The sequence below is a fragment of the Cryptomeria japonica genome, chromosome 3 (assembly GCF_030272615.1).
Source record: "Cryptomeria japonica chromosome 3, Sugi_1.0, whole genome shotgun sequence".
Lineage (NCBI taxonomy): Eukaryota > Viridiplantae > Streptophyta > Pinopsida > Cupressales > Cupressaceae > Cryptomeria > Cryptomeria japonica.
This window is the reverse complement of record NC_081407.1, coordinates 530,170,716-530,191,262: the sequence shown is the minus strand read 5'-3', so window position 1 is coordinate 530,191,262 and position 20,547 is coordinate 530,170,716. Positions and strand designations below refer to the sequence as shown.

The following is a 20,547-nucleotide window of genomic DNA, read 5'->3' as shown; positions in this document are numbered from 1 at the left end:
GGGATTTGTTGTGACCTTTTTTCACACATCGCCCCATTGCAAATGGGGACCCCCAGTTTTTTGCTCATTTTAGGGTTTTTAGTCGCCAATCTTTGCAAGTCTAGAGTAGGGGGTTTTCAAAGAGTTTTCTAGTACTCCTTAGGTCAATTGGAACAATTATGATCAGATGGACATTTTGACGTCATAGAAATGCTAAGGTAAGCCAAAGGACGAAAAATCCTACTGCTTAGGGTCAATTCTCACAACTTCCCATTTTTGTGGAATTTTGTTGTTTTTGCTTTTTTGCTTTTTCATTTTTGGCATTTTGGGACCAATCGGGAAGCAGCTTTTTTGCTTTTTTGCTTTTTTCTTTTTTTCAGCTTTTTTGAAAGTTGACCTAGGATTGGTTCAGTCATGTCAAGGCAATAAAGTTCTTGTCTTTGAAATGAAAAGTTTGTATTTCCAAGTATGAAAAGCAAGGAAAAATCTCCAGATAGGGCATTGATCTAGAAGTTCTAGACAAATATGGCGATGAGCAAGAAAATTCATTAAGTGTTTATGGCAAAGAGAAAATTTCTAAATGGAGAAGGCAGTTTCCTGTGCCATGCTCAAGTCCGCCATGTCTAAGAAGGAAATGGCTTGAGCCATAGGAAAATCCGCCAAAGTCGAGGTGAGAAATCGCTTGACAACATGTGAAGTTTGCCTTGCACATAGCCAAAATGACATGCCAACATGCAAAGTCTGCCCAAGGTCAAGAGGAAAATGACTTGCCATGGCATGAGTTCTGCCCAAGGTTAAGAGGAAATGTCTTAACTACACGTGAGTTTCGCCCAAGGCATAATGGGAAATGTCTAACCATGTGCAAACTCTGCCCAACACAAAGCAAGACATGACTTGCTAATGCATCAACCTTGCCATGGCCACAAAGGAGATGTTTTAGGACATGCAAAGTCCACCCAACATAAAAGTGTCTTGACAACACCTCAACTCCGCCCAAGGTATGATGAAATGGCAAAGTCCGCCAGGGTAAGAGGAAGAATGGCATAACACATGGCAAAGTCTGCCCACCTCCTAGCAAGGAAAAGTCCTAGCAACATATAAAGTCCGCCAAGCATGATGAAAAATGGCATGATACCACAACTAAATGACTTGCCAATTTGTAAAGTCTGCCTAGGAAAATCTAAATGACTTGCCAATGTGTAAAGTCTGCCAAGATCAAAGGAAAAGTCCTAGCACATGGTGAAGTTCGCCATGGATAAAGTTTGACCAAGTTTGAAATACAAGAGAGAAATTTCGCCCAACACTTAGAATATTTTTTTTCAACACATTTCAAATTCGCCCAGCACTTGGAAAGATTTCTTTTTTAAACACATGGAGAATCTAAAAGATTCCTTGCCAACACATTCGCCTATATGGACAAGATGAGGATAAATTTGGCTAAGTGTGAAGTGACGCCAAGGAGCAAGAATAGAAACTTTCTTTTGGAAATCTTCTAGAGGGATAGAGTTGCAATTTTGAGGAGGATGAGAAAGAGACTAAGTTCGATGAATCTATAAAAAGCATAAAGATGCCAAAAAATTTAAACTTTCTAGCCTTATTTTAATTTCAACATTTCATTTCTTCTCAAGTTCAAAAGTTGAAGAGCTCTTTCTCTCCCAAGTTCAAGAAGAAGGAAGATTATTCGAAGGATAACATGTGAATTTTCTGGGCAAAAGGAAGGAATTAATCAAGAATTTTCAGAAGTGAAGGCATATCTACCATCAAAATCAGTCAAAAGTATAATTTTAAAGTTCAAAATCAGAGTTATTGACTGATTTCCTTCATCTTTTTTTTGGTCTCAAACACTTATTTTTCATGAATTTTACTAAGTGTTGTGCAGATTTCCTCCATTCACAGTTTGGTTTTTTTTTGCAGAAATTTTAATTTTTATGATAGGCTGAAGGTGAAATTTTAGGCAAAAGAATTCGGAATCAGGATTAGAATCTTAGAGTTTATTGAAAGTAATATTCATTTAATTTCCATGTCTCTTTCAGGAGGTAGATGACCACTCAAGGAGGACTTTCGAGAAAGGTTCAAATGAAGTTTGCCAACTAAGGAACGCAGCCCGAGTCCCAAATCACTTCAAAATGGAGAAAGGTTGGAGACACCAACCTTGGTCACATTGATTTCAAGGAATTTAGAAGAAGAATGTACGGACATGAAGGGTATTTACCCACACCAATTGCTCGAAGAATGATGATGAATGGTATAGTCCAGGCAGCCGACTTTCCATTAGTAGTGGAGTGCAGTGAGCTAATTGTAGAATGTGCAATGCACTACAATGTCTAGGAAAGACGGATTATTGCACCTGACGGGAGAGTATTGACATATCTTGGAGAAGTTGCTATCTAGGAGGCATTTGGGATTCTAAACTACAACAGATCCTCATTCATAACCAAGGAGGAAACCACCAGGATCTATGAAGAACAACTTGAACCTTGTGTGACAAATATCAACAAATTATGGCTGGAAAAGCCCATGCCTACCTATAAGAGGATGCCAAAGAATCTTCTTTGCACAGGTTTCAAAGAAGATTAAGGAGATATAATCTTACTACTCAATAGAGTAATGGGCAGCCCTCAGGGTGCGCCATTTGAGGCATGGATGTATTATTTTATTGATGAAATCACCTCGGGAGTGAAGATGTTCAATTGTGCCAAGATAATTAGCAATAACCTGGATGAACAATTGAGAAACTTAGAGAAAACAAGATCTTTCTACATGAGTTCTTATATTATTTACCTACTGGCCATAAATTATAGGTATATAGGATTGATTTGTAAGGGTAAGTGGGTAATGGTGAAAATGAATTCAAGGCATATGATTGTTACCCACAGCTACAACTTCATGAGAAGTCTCATTTCAAACGAGTGAATGATTCATTTTTAATGTATATCACTAGAATACTGCAAAGGGGAACTCATCAGAGAATAACTTAGGAAGCTAAGGACTTGATAGGCAAATTTGGATCCTGATTCATTCAGTATCCAAGATTCACATATGTGAGGGTTCAGGGATTTACTGGATGTTCGTACACACTCCCAGTTTATCCCACCAACAAAATGATATTGCTTGAAGTTTTGAGGGAATTAGAGACATATGAAAGCTTCCACAGAACTAAGCATAAAATTGGAATTTATTTTCCATTTTTTATTGGAAAAATGATTGAATCCTGTTCAATAACACAAGCAACTGAAAGTGCAATGTTGGAGATGCAATAGTATCCATTCATCTTCTACCAATCCAGAGCTAATTTCGATCCCCATAATCATATTGGGCTGGTGAATGGAGAAAAGTACAAGCACAGGATGGATCTTGAAGAGTTTTGGGCGAATGTTGCAGATGAATTTGATATTAGGAAAAGGCTAAAGTCAAGATTCCCTATAAATCTGATCAGAACAATTGAGCTTTTCCGTGTGCTTGACCAATTAGAGGATGATGGAGAATACACATAACCATGTTATGATGAGAAGAGGCCTCTTTCTCTGGTACGATGGTCTAATCTAGAACTTGCAGATTTGGTCACCCTGATGCGGCCAGTTGTCAAATATACACAATGGTGGGTTGATCAACAAGTCCAAGAGCTGAAACGAGGAAATATGTCTCTTACTTACAATTTGATGGGCGTCATGGAGTCATATTCTTCTAATAATGGAGCATCTCAAAGTGCTGGGCTGCTTGTAAGTATTAATTCGAGAAAAAGAAAGGAAGCAGCTGAAAATTCTGCAGAGTCAAAAGGGAAGAAAATTGTAAATGAGAAAGCTGCTGAAAAGAAATGGAAATCAGGCCCATCTCATTCCGCCACATCCAGAAATTTGAACAATAAATTAATTCTTGAGGATGAACCACTAACTGAGATGAGGATCCCTTCTCCAATTCATGAAAAAAGAAATGTGGAATTAGTTTAGCAGGAGGATCAAGAACCACAATCTCCTTCAAATACAAAAATAATTGAATCAGAAAATGAGGAGATTGCTATCTTAGACGAGGAATTCCAAGAAGGAATGATTTTTGCTCTTCAGGGAGTTGAGGATAATCCAGGTGAAGTATGTAATCAAGAAGAAGGTATCGAGCAACCCACAATTCCGGATTAGTTAAAGGAGAGGATGAAGGTAAAGGTGCTTGTGGAGGTTCAACAAGAAGATGATACAGTGAATTTCTTGGACAGGTTGGAAAGGGTTGCAGCAAAGAAGACAGCCAAGAGGTTTTCTTCGATTCAAAGGGACAAAGCAGGCTGTCTTTCAATTCAAATAGCTGTGCCAAAAGTTGATAAGGCAAAAGAAGATATTACTCCTAAGGAGTATGAAATAACAACTATCAACTTAGGTCCAACCACCAAGGGGCAGGAAGTTGAGGACTTGGATAATTCAATCACTTCCATCAAGGAAAGATTGGAGAAGGAAATAGGAAATAAAAGGGAGTACAAGAAGGAAGTTGAGCTGTTGAAGAAGTATATCCAACACTTGATCGAACCCATTAATCAAGGAGATGCATCAGCTCCTCCACTCTTGACTCTTCCACAGGAAACAATTGGGGACTTCGAAGAAGGGAAAGTGACAGTTGAAGAGACTAAAGAATGGATGGCAAGCAACGGTAAAGAAGTTGTCACATTTGTGAAAAAATTGATGTTGGCATATGAACAAACTTCTTCATTGCTCTCTAGAAATTAGGACATGTCAAAAGTGTGGGAAGATCTTCATGATATTCAAGATAGAATAATCCAGAGAAACAGGAATCGCCCAAAATCGCCGAGTTTGGGCAATTCCCGAGATGAGTTGCCCTCCCTGAGTTTGCTAGGCTCAGATTTGGACGAGTTCAGAGGGTCAAACTCGGCAAAATCGCCAACTCGGCGAAATTGCCCAAACTCGCCCAAAATCGCGAGTCCCGACGGCTGGACTCGGCTGATGTTGGGCATAATGAAAGTGAAAAAAAAACACAATTTAAAAGGTTTTTTCATGATGTTTTTATTTTATTTTATTATGCTATGCCCCTAAAAGTGAACTTCATTTCATTCATTTGGCAAAATAGGAGGAGGAAAGTGAGTTGTGAGGAGAAATAATAGAAAAATAACACCCAACGCCTTTATCAAATAATAAGTCTTTTGGCCTCGTGGGGCGTTGCCCCTCGACCCCGCCTTGTATTGTGACAGGGAGCCTGGCAGGGGCGCTTCCCTTGGACCCCGCAAGGGGTGCTGCCCCTTGACCCCAACTTGGGGGCACTGCCCCCAAACCCCCATCATAAAATTAGGGGGGAAACTGCACCGATTAAAGTAGGGAAACTTTAACCTCTGAGTCTGATTAGGCTCCATATAACAACATATACTTTCATTTGGTGCATCAAGAGTTGGAAAGGAAGAGTTTGCATCTCATTTGATCATATGACATGTATTTTTTATTCCATGAGTTTTGTAATATTGTATACATTTGACAATATTTATATATCTATGTTTGTTATTTCCTTCAGCTACAATTTGCGTTTATGCTTATGTGATTGATGTATACTTTTGTATGTAATCAAATTAGCTTCTATTTGATGATGTTATTGTGTCTTTAAGGTGTATTTAATAAAGGGTGCATGAAACAAGTTTTAAATCCTTAAAAGTCTCTAAATTTCTTGAGTTTTTCACTTTGCCAAGTCCAACCGAGTCTGTGCCGAGTTTTGATTCCGAGTCCTGAGTCCCAGGACGAGTAGGCCTCGCCGAGTCGGGTCCGAGTCTCGAGTCCCGTTTCTTTGTTTAGAAGTAATAAAATCAAATTAGTTGCATTTGCTTTTAGATGGAGATTGTGCCATCAAGTTTGCATAAAAGGCTTATGGAGAATTCATAGAAAAGGAGAAAGAATTTGATGAGCTTAGACCTAAGTTTAGCTCACTTTTTACCTCTACAAAGCAGAAATTCAGTCACCTATTGCAGCCACATGGAAGGAACAAGAATGTTATACAAGGTCTATGGAGATCAAACAGTTGATTGAAGGAATTAATGAGCTCGGAAGTGATGAGGAATTAATTAGTGACTACAACACCCCTATCACTTGGGATGAGCATCATGAGTGCAATTCCGTTGGTGATGCATCTTCCATTTTGGATGCAAACTTATCTCCTCATAATTTGATTTGTGAGACTTGATTCTTGTGATGAGATTCTTGTATCATATTGGTGTAGTACGGATATAGTGAAGCATCCTTCAGATAATCTAGTGTCTTGATATTGGCATACAGGTTTAGATTACTTGGGGTCAAGCAACTCTGGGAAGGGAAGACTATAATAGATCATGACTTGTACGTTAAAAACTAAAACATAATCAAAATATTTAATTTTTTTTTACAAATTCACTATTAAATAAATAAAAATAAAATACTTCTTGAATAATTCTAAAATAAAATAAAATAACTTTAAATAATCATATAACTAATAATTCTTAAATAATTATGTAATAAAATAAAATAACTCTTAAATAAATAAAATAATTCAAAATTTAATATCTCTAATTTTTTAAATTACTATATTTAAAATATTTCTACTATTTACATACTTTATTATTACATTTATTTAATTAACCTAAATACTAAATGTTCAATAATTTTACCTTAGAATAACCAATCGATATCTTATTTTTACTAAATTAAAAGAATCGCAAGCTTCGGTAGGCCACAAAGTGGTTTGATGCAAAGATCAAGAACGCATGGTGGTGGTTTTGCTGTGAAATGTATCAACTCACCACTCTCGTTGAAGGATACCCTTTTGCATGATGACGAGTTAATGGCAATTATTGCAAGTTTGTTGAGAGTTCTGAGGTGAGGTGTTGACAATTTTTTCGTTTCATAGTTTGCGTGAGTAAACCCCATGAATTTCTCTCGGTGCTTGGCCACTCGGCGAGTACTCACTGGGTTTGCATAGCATGGTGTCATGATCCATAGCTAAGAGATTGCCAAGAGAGTTGCCGATAGCCTCGAAGCAAGCTTTGAACCAACACTGAAGCGGTAGATTTGGAAGACAAATCCATGCTGGCTCAACATTGATAGACCCAGTGGAAAGATTGGATTTAAGATACCATGGTTTGAGCATAAGCACATATTGACCCCAAATCCAATGTTGTCCATAGAGAATGAAATTTTGATATTGCTCACAGTCAAACACAACAATAGAGAAGCTGCAACAAGAAGGATAAATCTCGAGGTTACCTCTAAAAAATGGTTGACGGCATCAAAGATCCATTTGTGTAAGGCAGGGAGAGCAAGCCACAAATTATTGAATTAACTGATCAAACCATTAGCTACAAATAAGGCTTCATATGAAATTTGAAATTGCTTTATATTTTAAAAATCCCTATTTTTTAATAGATGTCCGTTAAAAAATACCCCCCCAAAAAATCTTGTAGCGGTGTCTCCCTGTCCCCATTCTAGAAACTTGGGGGAGTATAGGTTTCTTAACCACTCGTGTTTGTGCTATACTCCTTTTTTATTTTAGAGCTTTAGTTCCTTTATTTTGCTTTCCAAGGATGCTCTTTTCCTAGACATTTCTATTGTTCATTGATGTATTCTTGAGTCCCATTGACCTACTTTTGGTCACTCATGGACATTAATATGCTTATCTTATCTTGATAACTCAAACCAAATCTTATTTATATGCAATTTGATAGTCCTAATTTAATCTCATTTGTCCATAGTTACCAAGTTTGAAATTTTTTATTCTTTTGGGAGATCTAAAATGTCACGTCCACTTTCCAAGCTTAAGTCATTAAGATTCCCCTTGCCTATTATTTTATTATGCATAGGCTAATGGGGTGGAGTGAAAGAAATAATTTTATTGAAATAGTCCTAAGCATAGTTCGCAGACTTGAACTTGGAGAGTACTTGACAAGCCCAAAATTTTCAACTTGGCAAAAACTTGGCCAATACTTGCCAAAAACTCGGCAACTTAGAAAGTACTAAAAATTAAAACTCTTAAAGAAACATGTTTTTTTTGTAAAATTCAATTACAAATTGTATTAAATTAAAAATTGACATCTTGAAAGAGAAAATGCATGTTTTTATAGCAAAAACATGTGAATAATGCATTTTAACCACCGTTTTACTTGCGTCAACATTTTTACCCATGTTTTTTTGCATCTATAAAAACACGGGAGTTAAACTTATGACAACTCACCCAGTAAAAAATATAGAGAGGACTCGGCAACTCGGAGAGTACTCGCAGAGTTTGCAAACAATGGTCCTAAGTAACGTTATGTTATTATCATAAAAAGACAACTTATGTTTTATCATTAAAAAGTAAGTTGGAAAAAAAGGTTTCAATATAATGTTATTTAAAAATGTATTTTCTAGACATTTCCGGGCTAAGGGAATTTAAAATTAGAAGAGGGTTATAAAAGGGAAGTTGGGCATAGAAGAAACCCCGTTTTATGAAACAATTTCCTTTTCTCCAAGATTGAACTTTGTTCATCTTCTTGCCTAAAGACAAAAACCTTGAGGTATTCATATTTGAGGACGAAATCATCCTTTCAATCCTTTGTGGTAGTTTCATCTAGAGGTCATTGTTGTGTGGGAAGTTTGTAGATATTTTCCAATTCCAATCTGGTTTGTCTAAATTTCTGTGAGTTTGAAGATTCCTTATTCAGTACCAGTTTGAGGTGATTTTGGAGTATTTATTTTATCGAGTTTTCAGTAACAAATCTGTTTTTTATTATTTGTCCTGCACCGTTATTGGTTTGGCTGTACTATTTATGTTGATGTATTTCAATATATATTATTGGCTGCACTAATTTATCTCTTGTACTATTGTACCGTATTGGAAGGGTTGTATAATTTTATGAGTAACAAATATTACTCATTGATTTCCATACACACTTGGATGATTTAAATATTGTGTTTGAAGGTGCTGTACTAGTAAAAAATGAGTGTCAGCATTAATATTGAGGAGACTTTGACTACCTTATTACTCTCCAAAAGGGACTCAATCTTTATATTATGTTGAGATTAAGCTATACAAACTGTGAGGAGATTAGCTGCTGTACCCCTTTAATGGAAATTACATGATTCAAATCTCGAAAGTATTAATTATTTGGAGTGGTTGTAGAACCAAACTCAAGATTGAGTTCTCTTTGGTAGCTGCCGTACCATCTGTAGCAATAATAAGTTTTGATTTTTTTGAAACATTCATATCTGCTGTTAAGCATCAGCCATCTAGGAGGTTTATGACAGTAGCTATCATCTGATATTGACTAATATCAGTTTTGATTTCTATGCTGGTTATTATATATATTTCAGAGGTGATTTTCAGCAGTCATATATTCAGATTGTGTGCATTAATCAATCCTAATTTTGTAATCTCAATCTATGAAATTCTTTGCCAAGTTTACTTTAAATTTTCCATTTATTTTGGAAGGATTTCCAGCAGAACCAACATTGTACCTTTGATTTACATGTGTTGTAAGTTGTGCAGCTTGCTGCAAACAAGCATATTAATTTAATATTATTTCAACTCTTCCACTGTGTATCCACCCTGCCCACATCAAATTGCCATAGCAATCGGAAAATTTGTTCTGGATTGGACAAATCTGGCTGCTCCAAAAGAACTGGATCTAGTTAGATTTGAGCCAAATTCATCCAAAGTTGGTAACTTTATGTTCTGTTGGCACAAAATCTGTCTTTGACACAATATGCCATTGTCCAAAACCAAGTGGCAGCCTTCATAACCAGCCAAAAGGAAATATTTTATCTCCCACAAAATTTATTTGGGTGGAGTGACCTGTGGATTGCTCTAATTGAACTCATAAAGAATTCTAGTAAAACAATATCACAAGATCTCTGCATAATGTTTATTTGGCTGGGAACAACATAAAATGGACTGCATGGGCTTCACATATCATAATATGCTGGAGCTGCTGTGTAGATATGTCATGGTCTTCAAACTTACAATTATGGGATCATACCTCTAGTTCATAGTGACATGTCCTCCAAATGCTCATAAATGGTATTATGTTCTCATGTCATTTTGGACATGAATTTCATCATGTCTTGCTTGGGACCAATATTGGAAAACCAGATCCTGCATGGTTCTACTCGTGATCCCTCATAATATAAACTACCATCATGTTACAATAACGTTAAATTTCTGTTAATTGTAACTAATGTAGAGGTCCTCTAGTATCATGTTGTTCTTGTACCAACAATTTCACAATTGATGTAATGTTTCCATAAACTAATATTTATATGGACATCTTTATAGAATTTTTGTCATTTTTAAGGATATGCATAGGGCCATTTTCCTTAACTTGATCATTCAAAAAATTCACCTTTTCTTGTTCTTCATATTATTGGCTGAGGACTAATAAGACCAAAATTACATATTTGGTACTTGCCTAATCCAGTAGTGCATGTCATTTTCTTCATCAAACTTAAGCCAACATTGTTAATATGTTGCACACAAGTACTTCCTCAAATTTCGTGTCGGTTCACATGTGTTGGATTTCACAATATCTATCACAGTGGTGACAACGCACATTTCAGGGTTTACAAAATTGAGCTTGAGTTCTTGTTCAAGTTCTATCTATAATTCTATGAACAAATTATCCTTTGCTGTCCAGTTCTGTTGAATATTTTCAACATTTCATCTTAGGTCAAAAAGTTAAAAGAGAGATCACACGGACAAATTATTAGGAGTTTGGTGGAGAGGCATGCATGACAATGTTATAAAAGGATCTATGAGCTGAGCTAATGTACCCTAAATCCTCTAGGGAAGAATCTCATCCATAAAAAATCTTGGTCTGGCAATGTCCCACCATACCTATGATATGTCATGGAATGGGAGGCCAACGTGCCACTCATGCCAACAATTCAGAAACCATTTTGATTCATGAAACTTCCACCTAACTTATTATTGAATCACACCCTTTTGGTACCATCACTATACATTGAAATTTATGTACTTGTGGAACTCTTTCTACATCTTCCAGCCATCATGCTTCATAAATGAGCTGTTGAGAATCTATGCAGCTGGGTTTGGTAAGGACTTAAAAGTGATGTTGTGCATCTCTCTAAGAATGCAAAATGTTCTCTGAGGGAAGCTTGCATCTAGTATTGGATAAGATAGATGTAGAAAAATGCATAGTTGTCATATGTGTTTGAAATCTTCAATCTAAATATCTATGCAACCTCTATTCTAAAATGGAAGCTCACGTGCAAAACAAGAGCACTATTATGGATGGTAAGAAATAAATTGTGTAAGGATATTCGAGAGAAATAAATGTGTACATGTTGATAAAAGTATTTATTCTTGGGGTTATATCTAAAATTAACAAAAAAGTAAAAACATAAAAGTGAGCTTTATAAGAATTCACAGATTTCTTGTCAATTTTATTATTCTAACATAACTATATATTTCTTTGCTTTTTCATATTTAGATATTTGAAAGTCAAATGTGCTATAGCTTCAGAAAATTCCTATTTAAGGTTACTAAGTAAATTCATTTGTTTGAGAGTTTTTTGTGATTTCATATTGTCTTAGTTTCTATCCAAGAATTTATTATGTATTATGGCTTTTGAAAGAAAGAAACTAGGAGTTCTTGACAGAAATGTACTAGTGCATTATGCCAGGCCTCAAAATTGGAGCCAAATCGAATGTCTATCAGATATGCTGTAGCAGTGCATCGAGTAAAAGATGCAGAAAGATCCAAGGACCCAACCCAGCAACTTTCATGGGCTGCCAATGAAATGGCTTCCATACTGAGAGAAGCTGATCCAGCAACTGTCCAGCCTTGCCTGGCTTGGGCAGGTCTTGCTATGGTTGACAGAGCACAGCATGAGACTGCAGCAGGTTTTGAAGGAGAAACAGATTTGAAAGAAGTGGAGGAAAGAGCCATTTACACATTACAACAGGTACAACTTTCATGTTATATTGTTTCTTTTTAATTATTATATTTTTCTTGTTTGAATGATTTGTATGTTCTTAATTTTTTTGCAATATTGTATTACTTCATTTCTTAAAAAATTTGATGAGTCCGATTTCTCTTTTGGCTCCTCTCAGGAAGTCAGCAGTTAGTTTAATCAGCTTTGTTATCTGTTTCCAATCCATCTCCTCCCCCATCCGTCCCATGATTGTAAAAAATATTTCTTTTTGATCTTTAGTCATTAGACAACTCAACTTTTTTATTGTAACAGACCCAGAAACATTGAATGACGATGACTGTTGTAACAGAACCAGAAACATTGAATAATGATGACTATTGTAACATGAACGTTTGCCTAAATTATGGAGAGCGTGATAAATCTTTCGTCTGTTCAAAAAATAAAAAATTAGTATAACACTTTATGATAAGACATTTTCTCTTAAGTACAGTAGTAACTTTGGGCTCATTATTGTAATTATTCGTAAATTGTATTTGGATAGTCAATTAAGTCTCTATGAGTTTGCATTAAATAAGTTTGCTGTTGAAAGAAATTGCAATAAATTGAGTCATCTCAGAAGTAAATTCACGTCTCTTATTATTTTTCAATTTTGTTGAGAATATTGAATATTAGTTAAATGAATTTAGCTTTAATTAGGTTCTATTAGTGAATCTTCATTAATTTCCTACTTACTGCCAGCAGTTTCATAAATACCGCATTTGAGTACGCAGAAAATTACATTGCAACTAGGGTATTTTAGCAAATTTCAGTTTTTATCCAATACACTTCTGGCACAAACCTTGGAAACAAATCATTTAGATATGGTTACGTGACAGTGAGAAGTAATCTGAATCAAATTTTGTTGATTTCTTTAGTGGAAGGTACAGAGAAGTAAAATCAGCCCACTCATTGTAATGTTTGTGCCTCTGTTTGGTGGTATGATGAATTTATGGCAGGCTAAAAGCAAAGGAAAATCTTGTGTAGGCAAATACCGTATGTTGTTGCAGTGTTCATTGGAGTAGCAAAAGTCACTCTTAGGAATAAATTGGCAAACCAAATACCGTATGTTGTTGCAGTGTTCATTGGAGTAGCAAAAGTCACTCTTAGGAATATATTGGCAAACCAAAAGATAATTTTTTTTTTTTGAAGAATTGCATTTTATTGGGAATAAATTATATTAGGGTTTTGGAAAAGAAAAAATCCATAAACAGTAAAAAAATCTGGCAAACAATTGCCATCAAATTGGAATCATGAGTCTTGTGCAGATCTAATTGGATAAAGTCTAAGTTACCAGTTCGGGTTCGGGCACCGGTTCGGGTTCGAAGATACCGGTTCGGGTTCGGGCACCGGTTCGCGTTCAAAGAACCCGGTACGCCGGTACGGCAAAATTTTGAAAAGGGGTTTGGGTTCGTTAGTACAAAAACATGTAAATTATATATATATGCAGCCTATAAGCATGAATTAATATTAGCATGTCACATAGCATCATATAAACAACAAAACCAACATAAACTTGTAATCATAGCATCATGATCATACCATAATAGAATCATATACATCAAGTTTAATATCAAAATGATAAATATATTCAAGTATCATTGTTTCAACTTTCAACAATTTAAAGTTCGATCATCAAATGGATTTTCTAATGGGGGTTTGCGGCAACACCCCCAATGGGGTCAAGGGGCAGCGCCCCTTGCGGGGGTCTGGGGGCAGTGCCCCCAGCCGGGTCAAGGGGCAGAGCCCCTTGCGGGGTCGAGGGGCAGTGCCCCTCACGGGGTCCCAGAGCAGCGCCCAGGGCGCGCTCCCTATTGTGGTACAGGGCGGGGTCGAGGGGCAGCGCCCTCGTCGCCAACACCAAATTACAACCTTCAAACCCACACGGAACTCCATGGCGTGCATCAATTTTCTGCTTTTTTAAGACATCAAGAACAAGGCCAAAGAAGTCAAAATTTTGATCAAGGTGCATTCTCCCGTACGAGAATTGTGGTGGAATTCAAAAAAAATTAAATTTTGCATAAAAAAAAAAATCCATTTTTGGGCTGTCATACCCTTGGGTTCGACTTGGGTTCTCTTGGGTTTGACCCTTGGTCCTCTTGGGTTCGCCTTGGTTCGAACCAGGCCTGTGAACCACGAACCCTGTCCGAACCATAGGCGAACCGGACCCGAACCCCGAACCAGGACCGTACTGGACCAGTACCAGGGGTCTAGGGGGCCGAACCCGATAACTTAGGATAAAGTCAAGAACAAATCAATAGAAGCAAGATTTTGAAAAAAATAAGGTGAATTTTTTGATAAAAAATTGGGACGCAGCTTGATTGGTGATAAATTGCAATTTCTTGTTATTTTTTCACAATTTATGTTACTCTGGTTCATCTTATTACAGGATGATCAAACTTATAGATCATATGCCCTGTTTGCCACTTTTATACTTGAATTAGAGTCCATTCATTACTTGTGTTCAATGGGTTTTTGTGGATGCCCTCCTGATATTTTAAATTTTAATGATACACATAATGAGGTAAAGGTGATCTTTTGAAAATACCCTATGCTGTTGCCATTCTCATCTAATGATCAAAGCTATTAGTAGTAACATTGATCATGTGCCCAATAGACCACTATTATTTTTCCAATGGAGTCCGTTAATTTGCTTGCGTCCCATGGCCGTCCTAGTCTGCTTTGATATATTAATAGTATGTAGAGGGATGTATGATCTTCACTACCTATACTTTTAGGAAAACATCTCTCTACTATACTCATTGGTTATCTGTGGACGTTTGCTGAATTAGTTATTTTGAATAGAAACTTTCAATATTGTTTCTACTTCAATGGTCATTTATTGTGAGATGGAAACTTTCATCAACATGTGCCCCAAGTTGGATGTCGAAAATTGTTATCATTTTAATTTCTACTTATGAGGATAAATCAAGTTGGAGTAGCATGTGAGAAAATCCTCTCAAATTTGTAGGGGAAGCTTCTTGATTTAAACTTACTAAAATCAAAACAATAGACAAGTTTGCCACTTATGTACACTAAACAATTTTATCATCTGGGGTTTTTGTATGAAAATAAAATATGGGAAACCAAACTAGGCCTGCGATTTTGATCGTGGAGGTTAAAGCACAAGACTAAAAAAGTTCTTTATCTCATCAACAGAACTTTTTCGTATGCAAGTGAATAATAATATGAACTAGAAACAAATTCTATTCACTGGTTAAAACAGAGACTGATGGATTTGTACTAATAACTGGGTTGGTTCAACACAAAAAAACATTCTACTAACAATACGAAGCACAATGCAGGATTGAAGGGAGCTTCTGTAAAAGCATATCAAACTACATATGAGGAAAGATAACAAATGCTAAGCAAAGTTGAACACTAATTTCTTTATTACTGACTTATCAAATCTCACAACGAAACACAATAAATTGACTTCAAAGTTTGAACAAAAATTTCTACAGCATAAGTCTTGCATAGACTCACATTATAAATTATGTGTTCAAAGAACTTATTTATCAGCTCATCAAAAGCAACTTTTAAAGATCAAATAATAATAAAATAATCTCAATAAAATCCCACTTTTAATCAATATTATCTCTATCTCTATCCATTGCAAAGAGGAAATAAAACACTTAAACAGCTAAAACAGGTTCTTTCTTCGTTAAGTCTGCTTTCTCCTCAATATGGGGCAATTAGAACAGATTGGCATCACAATTCAAATGATTTTTGCTTTAATCTTTCATTTAGGCATATTGGAAATTTGAATGTTGGCTGAGTAAGGTATGAAGGGGGCAGTTCTGACTTGGTACTGCCACTCAAAACACATGACATTCTTTGATTAATGTCTTTAATTTAGACTTGGTGCTAATCGACATTGGTTGTGCAAACACAAAAATGTGGTTTGGCAGTGTTAAGTGGCTAGGAGCTGATTGAAGTATGCCTTAAGGTGTTTCAAAAATGACTTAAATGGATGGCATGGTTTTTTTTATGTCTCTGCCACCATTGGTGCCTTTTCCTATTGGCTAGACCACTCAAATAGTGCATCAAAGCATAGCTGCACGGAGACCCGTCTCCGATCCACTGGGAGGCGTTTCGGAGAGTGTCCCAGTACCGGAGACCTTGCCTCAGATGTCTCCAATTGCAGGAGATTTTCAACTGTGGTCTCCGGAAGACTCTCGTTGTCTCTCATGCAAACATAAGGCAACACAAGGCAGGAGTCAACGTGAGCTAACAAGACGACAAGTATTTGCCATTCAACTATTTGCAATTCGATGCAAAACTCAAAAGATATTCATATTTTTTATATTCTTGTTGTTGTTCTTTTAATTCCTTTATGTAGACTCTGTGGTATGCACAATGGGGATGAATTCTATTAGATCCTTGAGAGTCGGGGATTTTCCTATGATATATATTTTCTTTCTTCATTCTTGTGAGTATATCTATGTTCATATTCTTATATATATAATCTATATTCACATTATCATATATATAATCACATATAATAGCAAAAGGATTTGCAGCGTTGAAATATTCAACTTGTTGGTTTGGGCCATTGCCTACTTCAATTTCCTTATACACCGTCTATATTCATAATTAGTTTTACAAATTTACACCTATTTTCAGATTTTCTATAAATTATTAATTTTTTTAATAAAAAATTGGCGGCATCTCCAAGTGTTGATTTGTGTTTTATGCACATAACATTTCAGAATAAAATACCAAGGTAATTTACCCTCTCTTGAACAAAATCACCTCAGATGCTAAGAATGAGATCAACTAAAATGATTCCAAGGTTCCTACATGTCAGGTCTTGACGAGTGGGTAACTCAATGGTTGATGTGAATTGCTGTGTTCACTTGGGGACTTACGCAAATGTTTGGATTATCTTCTTCGATCATGAAGATGCGGAATAGGTGTACTGACAACTTAGGATTTATCAATGAAGCTCTAGACTTAATTCTTACTAAAAAATGGGCAAAAGGAATAGGGTTCAGGAATCTATTCTAAGCCTAGGAATGTAGGAAATGGTGAACAAATCTAGTGGAATCAAACTAGGCAAGGTCTCACAAACAGGTATTGACACAAGCTTAGTGCAATCGTCTAAGGTATACTTAAAGATTTTTAGGCTATCACCATCAAACACTGACACCATCCAAGTTGATGCTTGTCAAGGGACGCGTAATAGTTGAAGTTAAGCTTACTCAAATTTCTAGTTGACCACACAAGGCGCACTTACCAGCGGCAAGAGGCTAGTGGTATGGATTAAGGATTCCACACAAATATATTCAACAAATCTTTCACTCAATCTATAAAAATAAATTCTAATCTAACTTGGAGGAATTGAGAACAATGAATGCAAACACAACACTTGAAGAACAAAATCACCAACAATTGAACAATGATTATGATTCAAATAGCTGCAGCATATACCAACAATTCTACAAAAAATCTCCGTTACAAATGAGAGACAAGGAGGATATATAGAGTCCCTTACAAAATGGATGGCCCAGATTGATCCAAGATCAACGACCAAGATCATGCCAACAAAACCCTAGAATTGCCTTAATTAGGGTTTACATAAAAAATGGCGCCACCTACATATGGCCCAATAGAAAGATACCTAGTGATCAAATAGGGAATCTTCTAGAAGATTCCTCCCCGCATCTCTCTCTCTCTCCTAGCATACTCCAAGAATCTGGCCAATACTGAATCTAATTCCTCCATGGAAATGCTAGGCAAGGTATCCTGCTGTAAATCAATTAGGTCCAGTGAATTCGAGCAAGCGTCCAAAGTGTTCTCCCAATTTGGCATGAGTTTTTGCAAACTATGAACATGAATCAACAAAGAGACCAAGTCATCTATCCGACTCTTCTTCAAAGAGTCCAACTGACAAAAATACATAAATCTCATCTTGTCTCTTAATTCGACTAAGTGTAAACCACTAGATCACTAAGACTAGTGAAGTCACCCTTCCTCCTATATTTAAGGAGGTTCTCTCTCATTTGAGAGGTGTGTGAATTTGGAGCTTTATGGTGAGTTGTATCACTATGCATATGAGGTATTATTGGCCATGTGGAAGTATTGGAGGAGTGTCCCCAGGTTCATGTCTATTTTATTATAGACTATATTTGTAAGTGTTTTAATTAAATGATGCTTTATGGGGTTTTTTACCCGAAAAGGTTTTCCCATGTATATCTTGTGTAATGTGTACATTTTGCATGTATGTTTCATATTTCATTTACTTTATAATCTTGTTTATAATGATTAGTATCCTTAGATCCTAATTTCTAACATGGTATCAGAGCAGGTTAGGCTATACTAATCATTTTTACAAGTTATATTAAAAAAAATAAGTTGAACTGGATGAAAAATCTCTTTATGAAAATTCCTAGAATCCATGTGGCAAATATGAGTAAGTGACATAATTGTTCATTTCTATTTTTTTTGAGGATTAGATGCATCATATATTGTATTAGTTCTGTGGCATGATTATAAGGAGATTTTTTCCAAAAAAAAAAAGGGGGTTAGCATGTTTAGGATTGCACTTCAAGAGGTAAATATTTTTTTCCAAGAATTTTTTTTTATTTGAGACTATTAGACAAATGTTTTATTTAAATTATTACTTTCCTCCATCAATTTTGGAAATGTTGAATTATTTTTTGAATTACATGTATCATCATATTAATTTAACATATACTATTAAAGAGTTGTGAAAGGTGCATATTCATTTGAAATATTAGAATGCATTTTTTTTTCACCTTATTAGGTACTTAAATGATATTAGTTAATTATGATTATTTTTAACAAGACTAGAGGATCTCAAGTGCATATATACAATTCAATAATGTATCTAACTATATCTCCATGATAAAAATTCTAATAACCTTAGAAAAATCCATCCCATAATTTCTTCTCTTATTAAAATATATTTACATGATTGATTTTTGACATTAAATCAATTAAGAAAATTCTCATCGAATGAATTACACCATTTGGAAATACATACATAAATACAACCATTATTGAATTTACCATATATCAAATAGTTTTTTTTTCAAACATATCAATCAATCTTATTGATTTTATACTTTTTTTTAAGAAATGTGTTCTCTTTAATAGATCAAAACTCTATAAAAAATCTAAATGATGTGTCTTTTGTGAAAGGGTAACTATTCTTTAATATTGATAGTGCATTGTTATGGGCCAACCACAATGATCAATTAATATTGAACTAGTTATCATAAAAAGCATTGATACAGAGCATCTATCACAAACCATAAAACCTTCTTTCAAGGGTAGACTTTAAACTTGAATCAAGAGGCATATAAAAAGATAAAACATTCTTCTCAACTCCAAACCAATTTCAAAGGTTATATTACATCCCTAAAAACCTTCATTAAAGATTTCAGATCATAATATTCACCATAACATGAGAGAACAAATTCTTTATTGCCATGGAATACCCTAGTTCAGGGTTTCATCCTTTAAAAACTATTTTCACCAAAATAACCACACAAAATTTAATTCTTAACCAAATTAAGTAAGACAAAAATAAATGGAAAGAAGATTAAAAGACCTTTCCAAAACATATAGCCTTTCTTCATTACTATTCCTCATGTGACCACACCAAATGTTGCAACCGGACTGTTGTTGCCTTCATCAATCTGCCTTTCACCATGAACTATAACAAACAGTCATCAATAACGTTTACAATATTGATCTTAAATACAATCGCTTCAGTCATAATTTATAATACTAAGTTACACAATTCCTCTCAAAATTTGAGCCAGATCCAACGGTTAAATCAAAAGTTATGATCATTTTCCCAAAACCGGGTAACTCTTGGTAGGGTTTTGACAATTATTGTAAAGATAAACATATCTTGCCAAATACTCCACAAAAATGCATAAGAAATGATTCATCTGAAATATATTTCATTAATCTATCATTAAATAACTTCTACATATAAAAATTACACCAAATGGGATCCTCAATGGACCTATGATAGCCACAGATTCCTTAAAAACTCATGACAGATTGAGGGTTTGATGGATAATCTTTGTCAAATCCCCTCCAAACTGATCTACCCTCTTGATTTTGACCAAACATGGTTTTATAAACCATTTCCAACTCCTTTATAACTACTCTAACCACCTCATGACCAATGGATTTCATTTTTACACTTTTGTTGCACTTTTTGGTAATGTTGCAACTTTACAATTTTTACAATTTTTGTATTTTTGTATTTTTGACATAAATGACTCTAACCCTTACATGGACACTTTTAACACTTCAAGATGGACAAAATATGATATCTTTGGAAAAAATGACTCACTTGGAAGCAAAGAGATGTAACTCTTAATGTGCCATGTGAAAGCACAATTTTTTTATCTATAAGTTAGACATGTCATAGAGAGTCATATGTACTTTATGAATAAACATGTAAAAGCTTTTTATGGAAATGCTTCATTAGTGCAAACATTAAATCTACATTTTATTTTATTTTTCAAAATGCACAAGGGAAGTGAACTGTTTAAAAGAATTCAAGTCAAATAGATTAAGACTGCAATGATAGTTGGATATGCACAAAATAAATAATTTGATTTCATGGAAGATTAGGTATATATATGAAGAATAGTCTTAATGGGGTT

At 35.3% G+C, this 20,547-nt stretch overlaps 1 protein-coding gene across 4 annotated transcripts in view; it reads left to right on the top strand.

Annotated features, from left to right (window-relative positions):
* The window catches only part of LOC131075077 (uncharacterized), a 171,116-nt gene that overhangs the window by 99,048 nt on the left and 51,521 nt on the right, over nucleotides 1-20,547 (top strand). For all 4 annotated transcript variants that reach the window (XM_058011883.2, XM_058011886.2, XM_058011884.2 and 1 more), the window contains exon 9: nucleotides 11,606-11,887. In XM_058011883.2, the coding sequence (XP_057867866.2) occupies nucleotides 11,606-11,887 (282 nt within the window). The remainder of the gene's footprint in view (nucleotides 1-11,605; nucleotides 11,888-20,547) is intronic.